The sequence below is a fragment of the Lipotes vexillifer genome, unplaced genomic scaffold, assembly GCF_000442215.2.
Source record: "Lipotes vexillifer unplaced genomic scaffold, Lipotes_vexillifer_v1.1 scaffold640, whole genome shotgun sequence".
NCBI lineage: Eukaryota > Metazoa > Chordata > Mammalia > Artiodactyla > Lipotidae > Lipotes > Lipotes vexillifer.
In genome coordinates this window covers 32,605-46,884 of record NW_006773138.1, presented here as the reverse complement: position 1 = coordinate 46,884, position 14,280 = coordinate 32,605, and the positions used below count along the sequence as shown (strand labels likewise).

Genomic DNA, 14,280 nt, shown 5'->3' with positions numbered 1-14,280 from the left:
ACTCTTTCCAGGCCATTGACTCTACTCTCCACTAAGCAAATAGTTGTTAAAGGGACGGATCTGTCATAAAGCCCACACCTGTTCCTCTCCCCACTTTGTGCCCATCTGTCTTTATCTTCACTGGGGCAGCCACGACCACCCAGGCACCCAGGGCTGAGTCACTAGCCTTCAGTCTGGGGAGCGGGCCCTGGGCTTTGGCTGGGCCGACCCCAGCATCAAGGTTCACCCCCCAACATCAGCCTGGCAGGGGAGGGGGCCTTCAGGAGGGGAGAGGAGGCAGAGCAGGGGCTCTGAGTTGAGGAGAAGTCATAGGGGATGTGAGCAGTAGATGACGCCCCCAGCCCCAATTGGGTGGGGGAGACACAGCCTTGGAGTCCCCTCCCCCTTCCGATATCTTTGAAACCTCTAGGGGGACAGCAGTTCTGGGAAGGGTGAGGCAGAGGAAAAGGGCTCATATAGGAGTGGGTTGAGGTGAGCATGGCCTGGTGCCAGGGTGTGGGGACTCCTGAGGACGGAGGATCCTTGGAGGCCCCAGTGCTTGGTGGAAGATCAGACCCAGTCAAGGTTGACCTGCCCCAGCCCAGCCCCTCCTCTGCTGTCCAGGGACCGCTGAGACTACGGGGCCCTCACTGAGACCCGGTTTCTGTCTCTCAGATTCTCCCTCTCCAGTGAGAGTTTTACTCAGCAGCCAGCACGATCAGCCTGCAATTGAACCTGACCTTCACCTTTTCCTGCTCAAGTCCCTCTCAGGGCTCCCACTGTCCTCAGGATCAAGCCCAGCTCCTCAGGGCCCTGGCTGTCTCCAGCCTTGCTCCCTGTTGTCTGGCCACAGCAGCCTCCTTGCTGTTGGATCATCCAGCAGACACACATTCTTTCTTTCCTCTGAGCCTTTGCCCATGCAATTCCCTCTGCCTGCACATCCTTTCCTGTCTGCTCTGCTTGTCCTCTAGGACTCAACTCAGGCATCTTCTCCTCCAGGAAGCCTTCTCTGACCCCACTTCTGTCCTGCACCTGGGAAGGCTGGGGCCCACTCTTCCTTCCTTTCTCAGAGCCCTTGTCCCTGCACTCAAGTGTGGGTCTATACATCATTCCCCGCACGACACCACGCCTCCTCTTCTTAGTCCTCAGTAAGGAACCTGACCCAGAAGGACTCTGGAATAAATAACCACTCTGTGGAATGACTTTAAGTAGAATGTTCCCATAAGTATTTTAGTTGAGAACACTTGCCCCCTGGCTCTGGTTGGGGGGATGGATTTAAGGGACCCGACAGGAGGCAGGAGGCGAGGGGAGAGGCTGCTGCAGGTTCAGGGGAGAGGTGTCTCTGTTTGAGCTGGGCAGTGGCTTGGGAATGGAGAGCAGGGGACAGTTATGAGAGATGCATGGGAGGTGACTCACCCATTGGATGGGGGAGGTGAGAAGAGGGAGGCAGCTATAGGACAGACAGTTTGTGGACAAGCCGCAGGGGACCCGGTGGATGGTTGTGCTACTTTGGGGGAAGTGGTGGAGACGATAAGTTCCAGTCGGGCCTTGGGGCCTCTGGCAACTTCAGGGACACCCAGGGCAGGCCTCCTGGAGGCCTTTGGGTATCTGGGGTCTAGAGCTTAAGAGATGGGGGGGGCTGGAGAGTCATGAGGCCATGAGCACAGAGGAGTTCTGTGCAGAAGAGAAGAAAGGCTGAGGGCAATTCCTTCATCAGGGTCCCGGGAGGAGGAGGGGAGAGGCCAAGGCAGCCCACGGTCTGGGGGTGGGAAGAGAGGAGTCAAGGTTTAGTGAGATGAAATTGCGGCGCTTACTGACCAGCAGCGCAGGGACCAGCGCCACCTTGTGGCTGCCCAGTAACCAGATTGTCCAAGGCCAAGTGACTGGGTGGGGTCCACTAGAAGGGGTTTGGCTGAAGGTCAATAAGGCCAGCCCCCTGCCTCCACGAAGCCCCAGCCTTTATCGACTTAGTCACCAGGAAATGTGGCTGCTGTTGCCTCCTGCCATCCTAGCTCCCTATTCCTTCCTAGGGTGATTGGCACAGTTGGACAGCTCAGAACTGGAGCCCAGCCCTCCAGGAGCCTAAAGGTTTAGGTGTGAGGGCTGGAAGGTGGGAGACACCACTGGTTATTGTAGATTCTGAACCAAGGAGCCAGGAGTGAACCGGCTGGGTTCAGAATGTTGCGTGACCTTGACTGAGGCATTCAACCTCTTTGGTCCTCGATTTCTCTAGCTGCTGTGACCTCCTGATCTGGTGACTTGCAGGCTGTCCCCTCTCTTTTCCTCACCTGACCTTTGCTGGGCTCCCCTGAGTGACCCCACATGCACACACCAGAGTCCTAGGCCCCCAAGCCTCTCTTCTCTCCAGGCCAGGCAGTTCCTACAAACACAATTAAGTGGAGGCAGCATGAGGGATGAAGAACCCAGGACAATTAATCATTAGGGAGTGGCATTTGGTGAAAAATCAGGTGCTTAATTAAGCAGGAAGAGCCAGAGGCGGGGATGGGGTGGGAGTGGGGGTGGGACGTGTGGTCAAGCCAGAGAGAAACTCATTCTTCCTACTGCAGCCGCCCCTGTCTCAGTTCCCACCTCCCCCTTCCCCCGCCAATCACACCTATGCCCTTTGCCTCCTCGACATTCATGCCAGTCCCTGTTGGAGGCTCAACCCCCTCAGGCCTTTAGGAAGGCTTAAGTGTACTGGTTAGGAGTATGGGCTCTGGTGCCAAATGCCTGGGTTCAAATCCTGGCTCTACCACTTACTAGCTGTGGGACCTTGGACAGGTTACTTAACCACTCAGCACCCTAGTTTCTCCACCTGAAAAATGGAAATGATGGTAACATTTAATCCATAGGATCACTGCGAATTCTGAGTTCATCTGTGCAAGTTGCTTGGACGTGCGTTGCCCAATAAACTCCTGGAGTCCCCTTCCTGTGCTGACCACCAAAAGTTGCTCCAAAATGATTTTCTGAGGTTGCTGATGTTTAGGATTCTACTCTCTTCACCCTAGTTCTCCCTGGGGGGCTCAGAGAGGTTAGGTCACTTGCCCAAGATCAAGTAGTAGCTGCGGCAGGATTTAACCCAGACAGCCTAGCTCTGAGCCTTGGCTTTACTCGCTCTGGGGGATTTGTGAGGGATCCTGAAGGTGCCTTTCCCATACCTACCAGCAGGAGGCACCAGAGGCCAGACTGTAGCTGCCTGCTTCTCTACATGGGGAGGGGAGAGTTAGGGTCCGAGACTTTTATTTTTGCCCTCCTCATATCCACCCTGCAGTGGGTCAACTTGTCCAGATCCTCTCAGATGTGCAGGGTTCAGCCCACTGTGTGTCCCCAGGCTGGGGCCTGTTCCTCTTTGATCCAGGGACTGAGAGGTAGAATCATATCCTCTTTTCAGAGAGGCTGTGATCTCCCGGAAGCGGCTGGGCTGCAATGGACTGGGCCCCTCGGACATGCCTGGGAAGCCCTTGGCCAGGCTGGTGGCTCCACTGGCTCCTGACACCCAAGGTAAGGGCTGGGAGCTGGGCAGGGCCAGGGAGGGACTGTGGCCCCTGCTCCCCAGAGCATATCTGTCTTCTGTCCCTGTCTGCATCTCTCCGTCTCCTTCTTTCTCTTGCTCTGTGTCTCTAGCAAACCTGCCATCTAATTCTCTCTCTGTTGTGCTATTAACCTCTCTGAGCCTCAATTTCCTGATCTGTAAAATGGGAACAACAGAACCTACCTTGATGGGGTGTTGCTTGTGCTGGTTGTTAGATGGGCTGTAGTTGGCATGCTGTCTCTGTCACTGTCTGTTTTTCTTTCTCTGCCTCTCCATGCCCCCTGTCCGCCATGTCTCTCTGCCTCGTGTCTCAGTCTCTCTAGGTCTCTGTCCTCTGTCTCGATGTGGAAAGTGCACAAGACTGGGAGTCAGGAGACCTGACTTGCTGTGTGATCTTGGGCAAGTCACTTCCCCTTTCTGGACCTCAGTTTCCCAATCTGTAAAATAGGGGTACTCAGCCTTACCTACCTCCCTCCGTCCCAGGGTTGCTGGGAGGATCACGAGAAAGTTGTCAAGTGAGGGGGTTTCCTTCTATGCAGGGGTCGTTGCTGTGGTCATTGTTTTCACTGCCTCAAGACCCATCTCTCTGTCTCTCCGGGTCTCTGGGTCTCTCTGTGTCTCTGTCCTGGCCTCTGTCTGTCTGTGTCTTTGTCTCCCTCCCTGGGTCCTGGCTCAGTATGTCTGAGCCTCACTGGCCCCGCAGGACCACCTCATTGCCCTCTCCCCCTCAGTGCTGGTCATACCGCTGGTGGACAAGGAGGCCGGGGCTGTGGCAGCAGTCATCTTGGTAAGAGCAGCTGTGGGTAGGATGGGGGAGAGGAGAGCAGGGGAGGGAGCAAGGGAGAGAGCACTGGATGGAGCCCCACTGGGGTGTGTGTGTGTGTGTGCGTGTGTGTGTGCGTGTGTGTGTGTGTGTGTGTGTGTGTGTGTTGAGAGTAGCATGCTGGGCTGGAGCTGGGGAAAATGGGGGTCTGGGAGGAGCCTGGGAGGAGCCCTCTGCCCCACCTTGAATGGGCAGAATGAAGCCGTGGGCCCAGTCAGCAACTTGCGGGCGGATGTACAAGCCCCATCTGGACTCTTACCACCACGGAGCCCTTGACACAGCCCTGACCCTACTTCCTCTTTGGCATCCTCCAGGATGGGTTGGGGGCAGTGTCCCAAGAGGGCACGAATGCAGCGAGGTGGGAAAGGACTGAGGAGGGATGGGCAGATATGACACCGACAGAGCCAGTGTGGGAAAGTCAGTCAGAGATTGGGGTCGCTGGAGCTAGGCGGCTTGAGGAGAGAGGGCCCACGGGGCAGGGCTCCTGGGAAGGCATCCAGCCCCAGCCAGACCTATGTCCGAGGCTGAGACAGACGCCAGGCAACGGGGCGGGCTTCCTGGGGTGGGTGACAGAGGGGCAGGGGCCTCAGCTGGAAGGGGGGAACCCTAAGTGGGGGGAGTTGGGCGGGCAATCGGGCCAGGGCGCCCCCCTGCTGTTCCCTCGCGGAGCTCCCCGCTTTGGGCTCCCCCCGTGGGGTTGGCCGAGCTTTGCGGAGTCCGGGTTCTGAGGTTCTTCCAGTCTCTCCTCCCGTGTGGAAGTGGGCGCTCAAAATCTTTGTCCAGTCCTAAGAACCGGAGGGTTAGCACCCCCAAATCGCCCTCACTGGGGATCGACTTCCGCGGAGGCGGCAGCCACCCCAAGCAGGGGCGCGGACAGATAAATGAGCCGGTCTCGGTGCGCCCGCGGCGGGGGCGGGGCGGGGGGGGACTCCTCCCGACCTCATTAAAACGGAATTAAAGGTTTCCGAGGCGCCTGACCTTTCCCCAGCTGCTGGCGGGGGAGGGCGGTGGGCGTGGGGAGAGGAGAGGAAGGAAGGGATACTGACTTGGCTTGGTCTCCTCGGCGCCCCATCTGCCTGACTGAGGGGGATGCGGCCCCCTTGGTTTCTCCCGAAAGCTGCTCCCCCACCCCCAGCTTCTGTCCCCTGAAGGGAACGGATCTGCTGGCACTGCGTTCTCAGCGCAGCTTCGCTCCCTCCTTTGGTCCCAGTCTGTACCAGAGCTGGTGGCTTGGAGGAGGACTGCATTCGTGCCCTCACTGCGCAGAGGTGCGCCGTGGTAGGCAGTGACTTGGTCGCCCACCTCTGTTGACGGAAAGTGGTCTGGGGGTGCCAGGTTCCTAGAAGGACTTCCTGTGCTGGGGCTGCGAGGGCTGGGTCAGTAAGGAAGCAGCCCCTGCAATGGGAAGATGCTTGGAAGGTTGTCTTGTGGGCAGGAGGATGGTTGTTGTGACCGTTGTTCACCGTGGCTCAGGTCTGGCCGGGAGTCCAGGCTTCAGCCTTCTCCTGGGGGTAGGAAAGGCATGTGTGTGTTGGGAAGAGGATGGGTCAGATGAGTTGAACTTAGCCCACCCTAGCAAAACTCCGCTCTGGGCCCTGTCCCAGGACAGGTGCTGGGGCAGAGAGGAGCTGGACCCATTTCTGCCTTCTAGAAGCTCAGTCTGGGGGAAGGCAGGGTCACCTTCAGACCACCACTGGCCAAATGAAAGAATGCTGCCAGCAGGAGATCTAGTGGCAGAGGCTGGAGCACCAGGAGGTGCCTCACAGCGCAGACAGCATTTGAGTGGGACTTTGGGACACAGGTAGGGGGTGAACAGGCAGAGAAGGAGACGGGTATTCTCAGCAGAGGGCCCAGCATGAGCAGCGGCAGGGTGGTGGAGTGCTGGGGGAAGAGTGTGATCCCGGCAAGGCTGAGAAGGGGGGTGCATGCTGGTGAGCAAGATGCTACCTGTGTCTTTGGCTGCCAAGAGAAGTTCCCGATTACTGTCCCCTCACCTTCTCAAATACCCTGGGCAGTGAAGAGCTCTTGAAAGGTATTTGGATTGTGTGCCATCTGCCTCTCCTCCAAGCCTGAGCCTTCCTACTCAAGTAGAAATGTTCTTCTGCGCGACACCCCCTTCCCGGTGCACACACATCTGATGGATCCCGTCCTGCTGCTCCACCCCCATGCTCCCGGGGCCACAGGATCTCACATCCTCTGAGAGGCAGCATAGGCAGCCTCAGACCTCCCAGCTGCCTCCCAGACCTTGCCAGATCCTGAGGACTGAGGGTCTAGAGGGGGAAAGGGGGTGCCGCAGGACAGATCTCTTGGGAGGGCGGACTCACCAGCTCCTTCCTCAACAAGCCCGATTCCCCTCTCTGGGTCTCTGCTCTTGTATTCATCATCCCTCCATCCATCCACTCACCCAGCCATCAATTGAAAGCATATTTCTTGAGCACCGCCAGGCACTGTGCACTGGTGCTTCAAACACAGCAGCAATGACCGAGACAAACCAGACGGGCCCTGCTTTCACAGACCATACAGTCTGGAGGGGTGGGCATGCTGGACATTAAACAAGTGAACAAAATAAAGAGAGAATTGCAAATGATGGCAAGTGCTAGCAAGGAAACCAGCAGGCCCTGCGAGGACTGTTGGGGCCTGATAGAGATGGGGTCAGCGGAGGGCTCTCTGAGGAATATGCCGTCCTGTGCAGGGCAGCCTGGCTGAGCTCTGGGACTCTGCAGCTCGCAGGTCGAGGTGCCTTAATTGCAGATTCTTCGTGTGCAAAGAGTCTTTGCCTCTGTTCTTCAATTATGGGATAATAAGTCCCTCCGAGGAGCAGGTAGCCCTTGGTCTCAGGCATTTGATGTGTGATTTGCACCCACTCTTCCCCCGAGCTGTGCCAGCACACCAGATCCTTACATGGGGGTGTGGTGTCCATTAGCCAAGGTGAACTTGGTGAGGGTGGGGGGTGGGAGCTGTGCTGGGCTTTCAACCTTCTCTGCAGCTCCAGTGCCCACTCTTGAGTGCTCCCCCTGGGCCCCAGACTCGCCCCCTGGTTAGCAAGAGTAGGTGCAAGAGTATGTTCTGTTGGTGAGAAGGGAGCCGTGTGTGTGCTGGTGATTGTGTTTGCATATCGGTTGGGGGTGCAGGCAGAAGCGTGTGCATGGCTCTCGGGTATGTGAACTCAAGTATCCTGTGTACAGGTATGAATGTGCACGTGTGGATGGCAGTTACTGTGAGTGTGGGTGTGTGGATGTCTTCGAGTCTGTGCACTGTGTGTGTGTCTATGTGTGTGTAGGTGCGCACATGCCTGAGTATCTCTATGGGACAGTGAATGTATGAGTGTGTGTGTGTGTGTGTGTGTGTGTGTGTGCGCTGGGGGGCGCTAAAGGTCTCCATGAAGTGTGTAGTGTGTTTGTGCACATGCTGGGTAGGGATGGGCTGAGGCAGCCCAGGAGTGTGTGCACGGAGGGGTACGTCCAGTGGGTGGAGGAGGACTCCATGATTCCTTCCTTCCCTCCAACCCTCTGAGGCTCTCATTCAGTCTCCCAGCTCTGTACTGGGACCAGGCTATTTTGCCAGCCCAGGAAGCCCACAGCCCTAGAGAGGTCCCAACTTTCCCTTTTCCTGAGAGATGAGTCCAGGTGGAAAGAACAAGAAGGATGTCCCCCCCCCCCCATCTACTAACAGTAAAATGCCCACATGTTTCTGTAAACCATATGCAAATGAACCATGCTCCCAGCGCCTTTCAACAACCTGTCTTATAGGAGTCATAGATGGAGCTTCATCCAGAGCTTAACCTTCAAACCACCCTTGGCGGCCCAGCCCTCTTCCAGGTCTTCCTCCCTCCAGTCTTGCTCCCCTCAACTCCCCCTACCTTGTAGACCATGGTCCGCAGACGCTAAAGTCTGCTGTGGATCCCCAGTACAATCAAGCTGAAGTCCAATTCTGTAGACTTGCACCCGCCTGTGGTTCCATGGACCGCACCACTGCCCGGGTTCTCAGCTCCCCATACCACCTACTACCCAGCACTGCCAGGACAGCCTCCCGCCTGCAATGTTGCCTCCGGGCTCTGCTTGTCTTCCCAGTTCTGGAAGGCCCCCAGGTGCCCTCCCCCTCTGAGCTCCCACAGCCTATAATTCCCACCCACTCAATCTGCCCTCTCCTTCCTCAGGTATGAAGTTCTGCACCCCCTTCATCACATCCACCACTCCATGCCACCCCAGCCAGACTGTGAGCTTCCTGAGCACCTGCTGGTCTCCTCCTCTCCATCTGCTCCTGGCAGGGGACTTAGAGCAGAGGCGGGCAGGGGCTGCTGAGTGGGGAGGGAGGATGAAGGCGGGGACCCCAGTGCAAGCACTGTGGTGAGCCCTGCAGGTGGTGAGCAGCTCTGAGTAGGTGCCCAGGAAGCTGGTGACGCAGGTGGGGAGGCTTGCTGGCAGAGCCTGCAGCGCTCCTCCCTTCATTTTCCTCACCAAGCACCAAGCAGGGCTGGGAGAAGGGACTTCACAGAGCATGAAAGATGGGCTGAGGGGATTCCAGGTGACTGACACAGGGAAGTTGGAGAGGGACAGGATGATGGGTGTGATGATGAGAAGGGATCTGGAGAAGGGAAGGTGTGGGCAGAGAAGGGGAGGGAGTGGGTGGTGCTGTCCCAACTCTGCCACTTTCTGCTCTGTGACCTTGGGCAAGTCACTCAAACTTTCTGGGCCTTGGTTCATCTGCAAGGTGGAAGCTTGCCTCACTTGTTGGTGAGAATCACATGCAAGGCAAAGCACCTTATCACTCCATTCATTCATTCCTTCATTCATCCTCCCAAGTCCTTTAGGCACAGCAGATGCATCATAAATGGTGGACCTCTTCCCCTACCCCAGACTTAGGGGCAGCTCAAATCCCAACTCAGAAAGGATGGAGCTGGGAGGCTGAGGCTAATGAGACCTCTGATTCCATAATCAGGGCCTGAAGGGCTCCATAGACTGAGAGATGTAGAGGGGTCCAGGGTCACCCCGTTTCCCTCACTATACACCTGGATTGTGCTGTAGATGGAACAGTAGTTGAAAAGGCAGAGATCAGAAAAGTTCCACTTCTTTGGATTAGCCCTCGAAGGCTTCCTGCAAGAGGGGATTTTCCTGAAGCCATCTGCTTAGTCAGAGGATGGGCTTAACATTGAGGCCCACAGACTGGAGTGTGTATGTGTTGGTGGGGACAGTTGTGTGCCGGGCATGGGGAGGGCACTCTGGTAGAGACAAGAGGCTAGGGGAGGTAGGTCACAGCTGGTCCCCTTGTCACTCCCCTCCAGGTGCACTGTGGTCAGCTGAGTGACAGTGAGGAGTGGAGCCTGCAAGCTGTGGAGAAGCATGTGAGTGGGGGGTAGGGCCGGGGTAGGATGAGGGCTGCTGAAGACCCTCATCACAACTGATCTGGCCCGGGAGATGGACAGACCTGGGTTCCAGTCCACTACCTCTGGGCTGTGTGACCTGGAGCAAGTCACCTAACCTCTCTGAGCCTCAGTTTCACATCAGAGAATGAGGATAAGGATAGCACTGACCTACTGAGGGTACTGGTGAAATAAGGGGAGTCAAATACTTTGTTAATACTTAGGAAGGACTATCTGCATAATGATATTGAGGCTCTTCCTGGAGATTTTATGATTTTGTGACTTTAACAAGAACTTACGACTCCCCATGGGTGCTAGAGACGGAGAAATCTGACCCTGTTCTGCCTTGTAAGAGTCTGGGGGCTAGGCGTGGAGACAAACCCTGTACTTACCTGATCATGGACCGAGGGGTGCTCTGGGGGCAGTGGGAGTCCACAGGAGGGTGGAGCGCTGAGGGATGAGTTGTTTGGGACGCGGGTGGGGGGTGGGGGCGATGGGCATCGCAGGCAGAGGGAAGGGCTCGTAAAGGTGGGGCGTGTGGCTTGCTGACCGCTCCGCCCGTCCCAGACCCTGGTGGCCCTGAAGAGGGTCCAGGCCCTGCAGCAGCGCGGGCCCAGCGCGGCCCCGGAAGCGGTCCAGAATACTCCAGAGGGGGCGGCGGGAGACCAGAAGGGTGGGGTTCCGTACACAGACCAAGACCGAAAGATCCTGCAGCTTTGCGGTGAGGACCCGGCTGGGGCAGGTCCTTGAGGGCGGGGAGGGGCGGGGTCGAACCTGGAAGGGAGGGGCCCATGGGTGGGCGGGGCCTGAGGGTGGCACGCACCCTTGGGGGATTCTGTGGGCCCTCTCTCTCTGACCCGCGCCCCGCCATTGCAGGGGAACTCTACGACCTGGATGCCTCTTCCTTGCAGCTCAAAGTCCTCCAATACGTGAGTCCCTGTGCCCCTCCTGGGACCAAGTTCCCTGTGAGCCGTCCATCTCAGTTCAGAGTCCCGTGTCCTGCCCCTCTTCTCTTCCCCACCTACCCGAGGAACCTTAAAAAGGCCAGAGGGTGGGGAGTGGGTTTGCTCCCAGATCCACGGTCAGCCTCTCGCTGTGTCCCTCCCTCTCAGCTGCAGCAGGAGACCCAGGCATCCCGCTGCTGCCTCCTGCTGGTATCTGAGGACAGTCTCCAGCTTTCCTGTAAGGTGAGGGCCCAGGTCCACTGTGGAGCAGGGCGAGGGACCGGGGTCTCTGAGAGGAAAATCCCTGCCCGTCCTTAACCAGTCCACATCGCTCTGCCCATCAGGTGATTGGAGATAAAGTGCTGGAGGAAGAAATCAGCTTTCCGGTGAGTCCCGCACCCCCTGTGTGGTAGTCTGCAGAAGCAATTAAAGTCATCTAGGCTCTCCTGGGATCTGCCCAGAGAGACTGGGATCTGCTAGAATCTCTTGGAATCTGATGGAATTATCTGGATCTTGGGGTCTACTTAGAAATGTTGTGAGAGATCACAACCTCTCATGATCAGGAGCCATTAGGAGAAATCTCTCACAGTCTACAGAAAGACTCACCTGCGACCATTTCACTTCTGTTGGAGTATTTCTGGATTTGGCTCTCTTAGAATCTGTTAAGATCAGTGAGAATCCTTGGATTCTGCTTTACTTTCTCCTAGTTAGGGAAGACCCTCAAGTCCTCCATAGGAGATTCTGGTGAAGAGCCTGCTCCCCCACCCTCACCCCACCCTCACTCCTCAGTGTTGACTCCATCCACGGTTTGGACTGACTGAAGAGGTAGTTGAAGCTTCCAGGCTTGGGGGGGGAAGAGGTCTGACATCGCCTGATCTTGGGAAGAGCTGGGACCTGACTGGCTCTCCTCACTCCCCCAGCTGACGATGGGACGACTGGGCCAGGTGGTGGAAGACAAGAAGTCTATCCAGCTGAAAGATCTCACCTCTGTAAGCCATGGCCTGGCTGGACTGGCGGGGAGCTAAGGGGAGAGCCCATTGCCCAGTCCCCAGGGCCAGAGTCTCTGGGCCAGGGCAGCCTAGGGATCGGGGGAGACAAGACCCCACCCCATGTCATAGCATTTCCCACCCTGCATGAGCCCTTCAGCCCCTCCTGTTGCAGAGTGTGGTGGAGGGCGGGGGAAGGAAGCATATTTCCTCCTTCCCTGCCCTGACTTGCCTCCCCCTTGCCTCCTCTTTGCAGGAGGATGTGCAACAGCTGCAAAGCATGTTGGGCTTCGAGGTGCAGGCCATGCTCTGTGTCCCTGTCATCAGCCGGGCCACTGACCAGGTGGTGGCCTTGGCCTGCACCTTCAACAAGTTCGGAGGAGACTTGTGAGTCTGGGTGGAGTGATGTGGTTCAGGAGACGGAGCTGAGAGGCCGAGCGGGGCTCGACTAGGGTAACAGCGCAGGAAGGGTACTGGGCAGGGAGTACTTACTATTCCAGCAGCGGTAGGTTGAATGGTTTGTCTGTGCAAGAGACTGTGAGATTATGGGAGCGATAGACCCTTGCCGCTGCTCCATTTTGACTCTGTAAAATCATGTTGCGGTCCAGGCGAGTTCCCCTTCTCTTTGCCCACTTCCAGCAGTTTGGATTAGCCACTTTTTGGTACTGGCCTTTCCCCCACTTGCCATCCTTTGTTTTGGCATTTCTGCTGGGAACTGCCTGATGGAGGAGCGATGAGCTCTACGATGGGTGAACTCTCTGGGACCTGCAGAGCATCACTGACCCAGTGGACAGTGACTCAGGGAATAGGCATGGGCTATTAGCTGGGCTAAGCTGAGGGTCCTTAGAGGCATTGACAGGGCAGCTGTAAGAATCGTGTGAAACAGGGGTAGGTAGGACACACCGTCAGGTAAACAAGCTTAGTCCATATCTCAAGAACTGAGGTCAGATTTGAGGCCTAGAAGTCGTATCATAGATTTCATGTCCTGCACCAACTCATTAATTGGTAGCAGCTGCCTGAAACATTGTATTAGTTTAGTGAGAAACAGTGCTGTGATTGATGAGCCGTGTCTGTCCTGGGTGCAGCTTTAGGATGTGAATGCTGCCACACTTGGTCCAGCAGGCCTAGCAGTAGGGTGTAGTAGGCAGGTGAGGGGTTGCATTCTGATTCCAGGATGCAGAGAGATGCTGTCAAGATGCTTGGCCCCTGGGGCCCAAGCAAGCAGGCTGGGTTTGAGGGCTCGGACCTCCTGCAGGAAGTGGAGACTGGAGATGTTGGGACTAGAGAGTGTCAGAAGCCCAGGGATGGGGCCTGCAGGGGTGGGGCAGAGATCTGGGAGTCAGAGATCTGAGTAGCAGGACCTGCCAGCATGGAGCTCTATTGGCAGTTGGATGGGCCTGGGAAAATAAAGACAGGGACAAGGCAGAACCTGCTGAGGCAGCGGAGATGTAGGATCTGTGTCATTTGTCCCATCCTAGTGGTGGGAGCATTTGTGCCATTCAGTAAACACACATTGAGTACCTACTGTGTCTGGCCCTATGCTCCCAGAGGGGAGGGTCCAGCAGGGTTTGTGACCTCTGGCTGCTGGCTGTAGCCTTGGGCTCTGAGGTGGCCCTGGACCTGGAGGAGAGGTGGTATCAGAAGGGAAACGAGATGGGGACTTGGTGACAGCCCTGAGGCCCAGGGCAGGGGCAAGGTCATCTCTGAGTTCCACATATTTCAGGGAGTGAGTGCTGAACAACTGCATGAGCCAAGGTGGCGCTCAGCTCAGAGCAGACACTGCAGAGAAGCTGCCTGGAACCCAGAGAAAAGGGACTCCAGAATCCCTTTAGCTGGGAGTGCGATGGGGCGGGTGGCAGGGGCAGAGGTACGGTTACGACATTTAGCAAACACTTTCCAAATATCTCCCCTGTACCAGGCTCTGTATTAGGGGATGATACAGTCATGGTCCCTGCCTTCAAGACTTGATGTTTATTTTTAGGGCGTAGAGGGAGGAGGGTGGGAAAGGTATTCTAGGCAGAGCGAACAGTGTGGGAAAAAGCATGAAGGTGTGAAAGAGCCTGAGGTTTTCTCAGAACGATGAGGATCTTACTGTGGCGGAAGCTGAGAGACGCCCATAGAAGAGGGGAGAGCGGTGGGTGGGACTAGATGGAGAGGGCTCAAATGCCACGAGAAGGAAGGTGGGCAGGCAGACACAGGGTGGTGGGGATTGGGGTCTAGATCCGAATCACTGGACGGCGAGCATGCGTGGAGGATACCCCGGCAGAGAGGAGCACTGAAGGCAGCCCCCAAATGGGGAGGGGACTAGGCAGGGAAATCTGGGGGCTGAGAAATGGTCAGAATCTCTGAGGAATGCTGCATCTCCCCATGATCCCCATCTGGAGAGGCTTACCCACGTCCCCAGCCCAGGTCCCACCTCCAGCTTGGTCCATCCAGTCCCACCAAGCTCCCTGGTGACCCCACTGAATGACCTCCTCAGGATTTGGGGCTGATCTTGTCCGTTGTGAGCCAGCTCCATGGATCTGATGGGCACTGCCCTGCCCACAGCACCACAGGACTTGTGGAGGCACCAAATCGGGGCCTGCAAAGTGCAGGCAGGAGCGTAGGACAGTGACAGGAGCTGGAAAAGAAAGGGCAGTGCCACCGCCCCCCCCCCC

The 14,280-nt window shown here is 56.8% G+C and overlaps 1 protein-coding gene across 3 annotated transcripts in view; it reads left to right on the top strand.

The window, feature by feature from the left end:
- PDE2A (phosphodiesterase 2A) overlaps positions 1-14,280 on the top strand; it is a 110,746-nt gene that overhangs the window by 85,985 nt on the left and 10,481 nt on the right. For 2 of the 3 annotated variants that reach the window (XM_007448065.1, XM_007448066.1), the window contains 9 exons: positions 3,371-3,480; positions 4,243-4,298; positions 9,616-9,675; positions 10,261-10,414; positions 10,570-10,622; positions 10,806-10,880; positions 10,982-11,023; positions 11,558-11,626; positions 11,880-12,010. In XM_007448065.1, coding sequence (XP_007448127.1) covers positions 3,371-3,480; positions 4,243-4,298; positions 9,616-9,675; positions 10,261-10,414; positions 10,570-10,622; positions 10,806-10,880; positions 10,982-11,023; positions 11,558-11,626; positions 11,880-12,010 — 750 coding nt within the window. The remainder of the gene's footprint in view (positions 1-3,370; positions 3,481-4,242; positions 4,299-9,615; positions 9,676-10,260; positions 10,415-10,569; positions 10,623-10,805; positions 10,881-10,981; positions 11,024-11,557; positions 11,627-11,879; positions 12,011-14,280) is intronic. The other variant, XM_007448067.1, reaches the window with a different exon arrangement.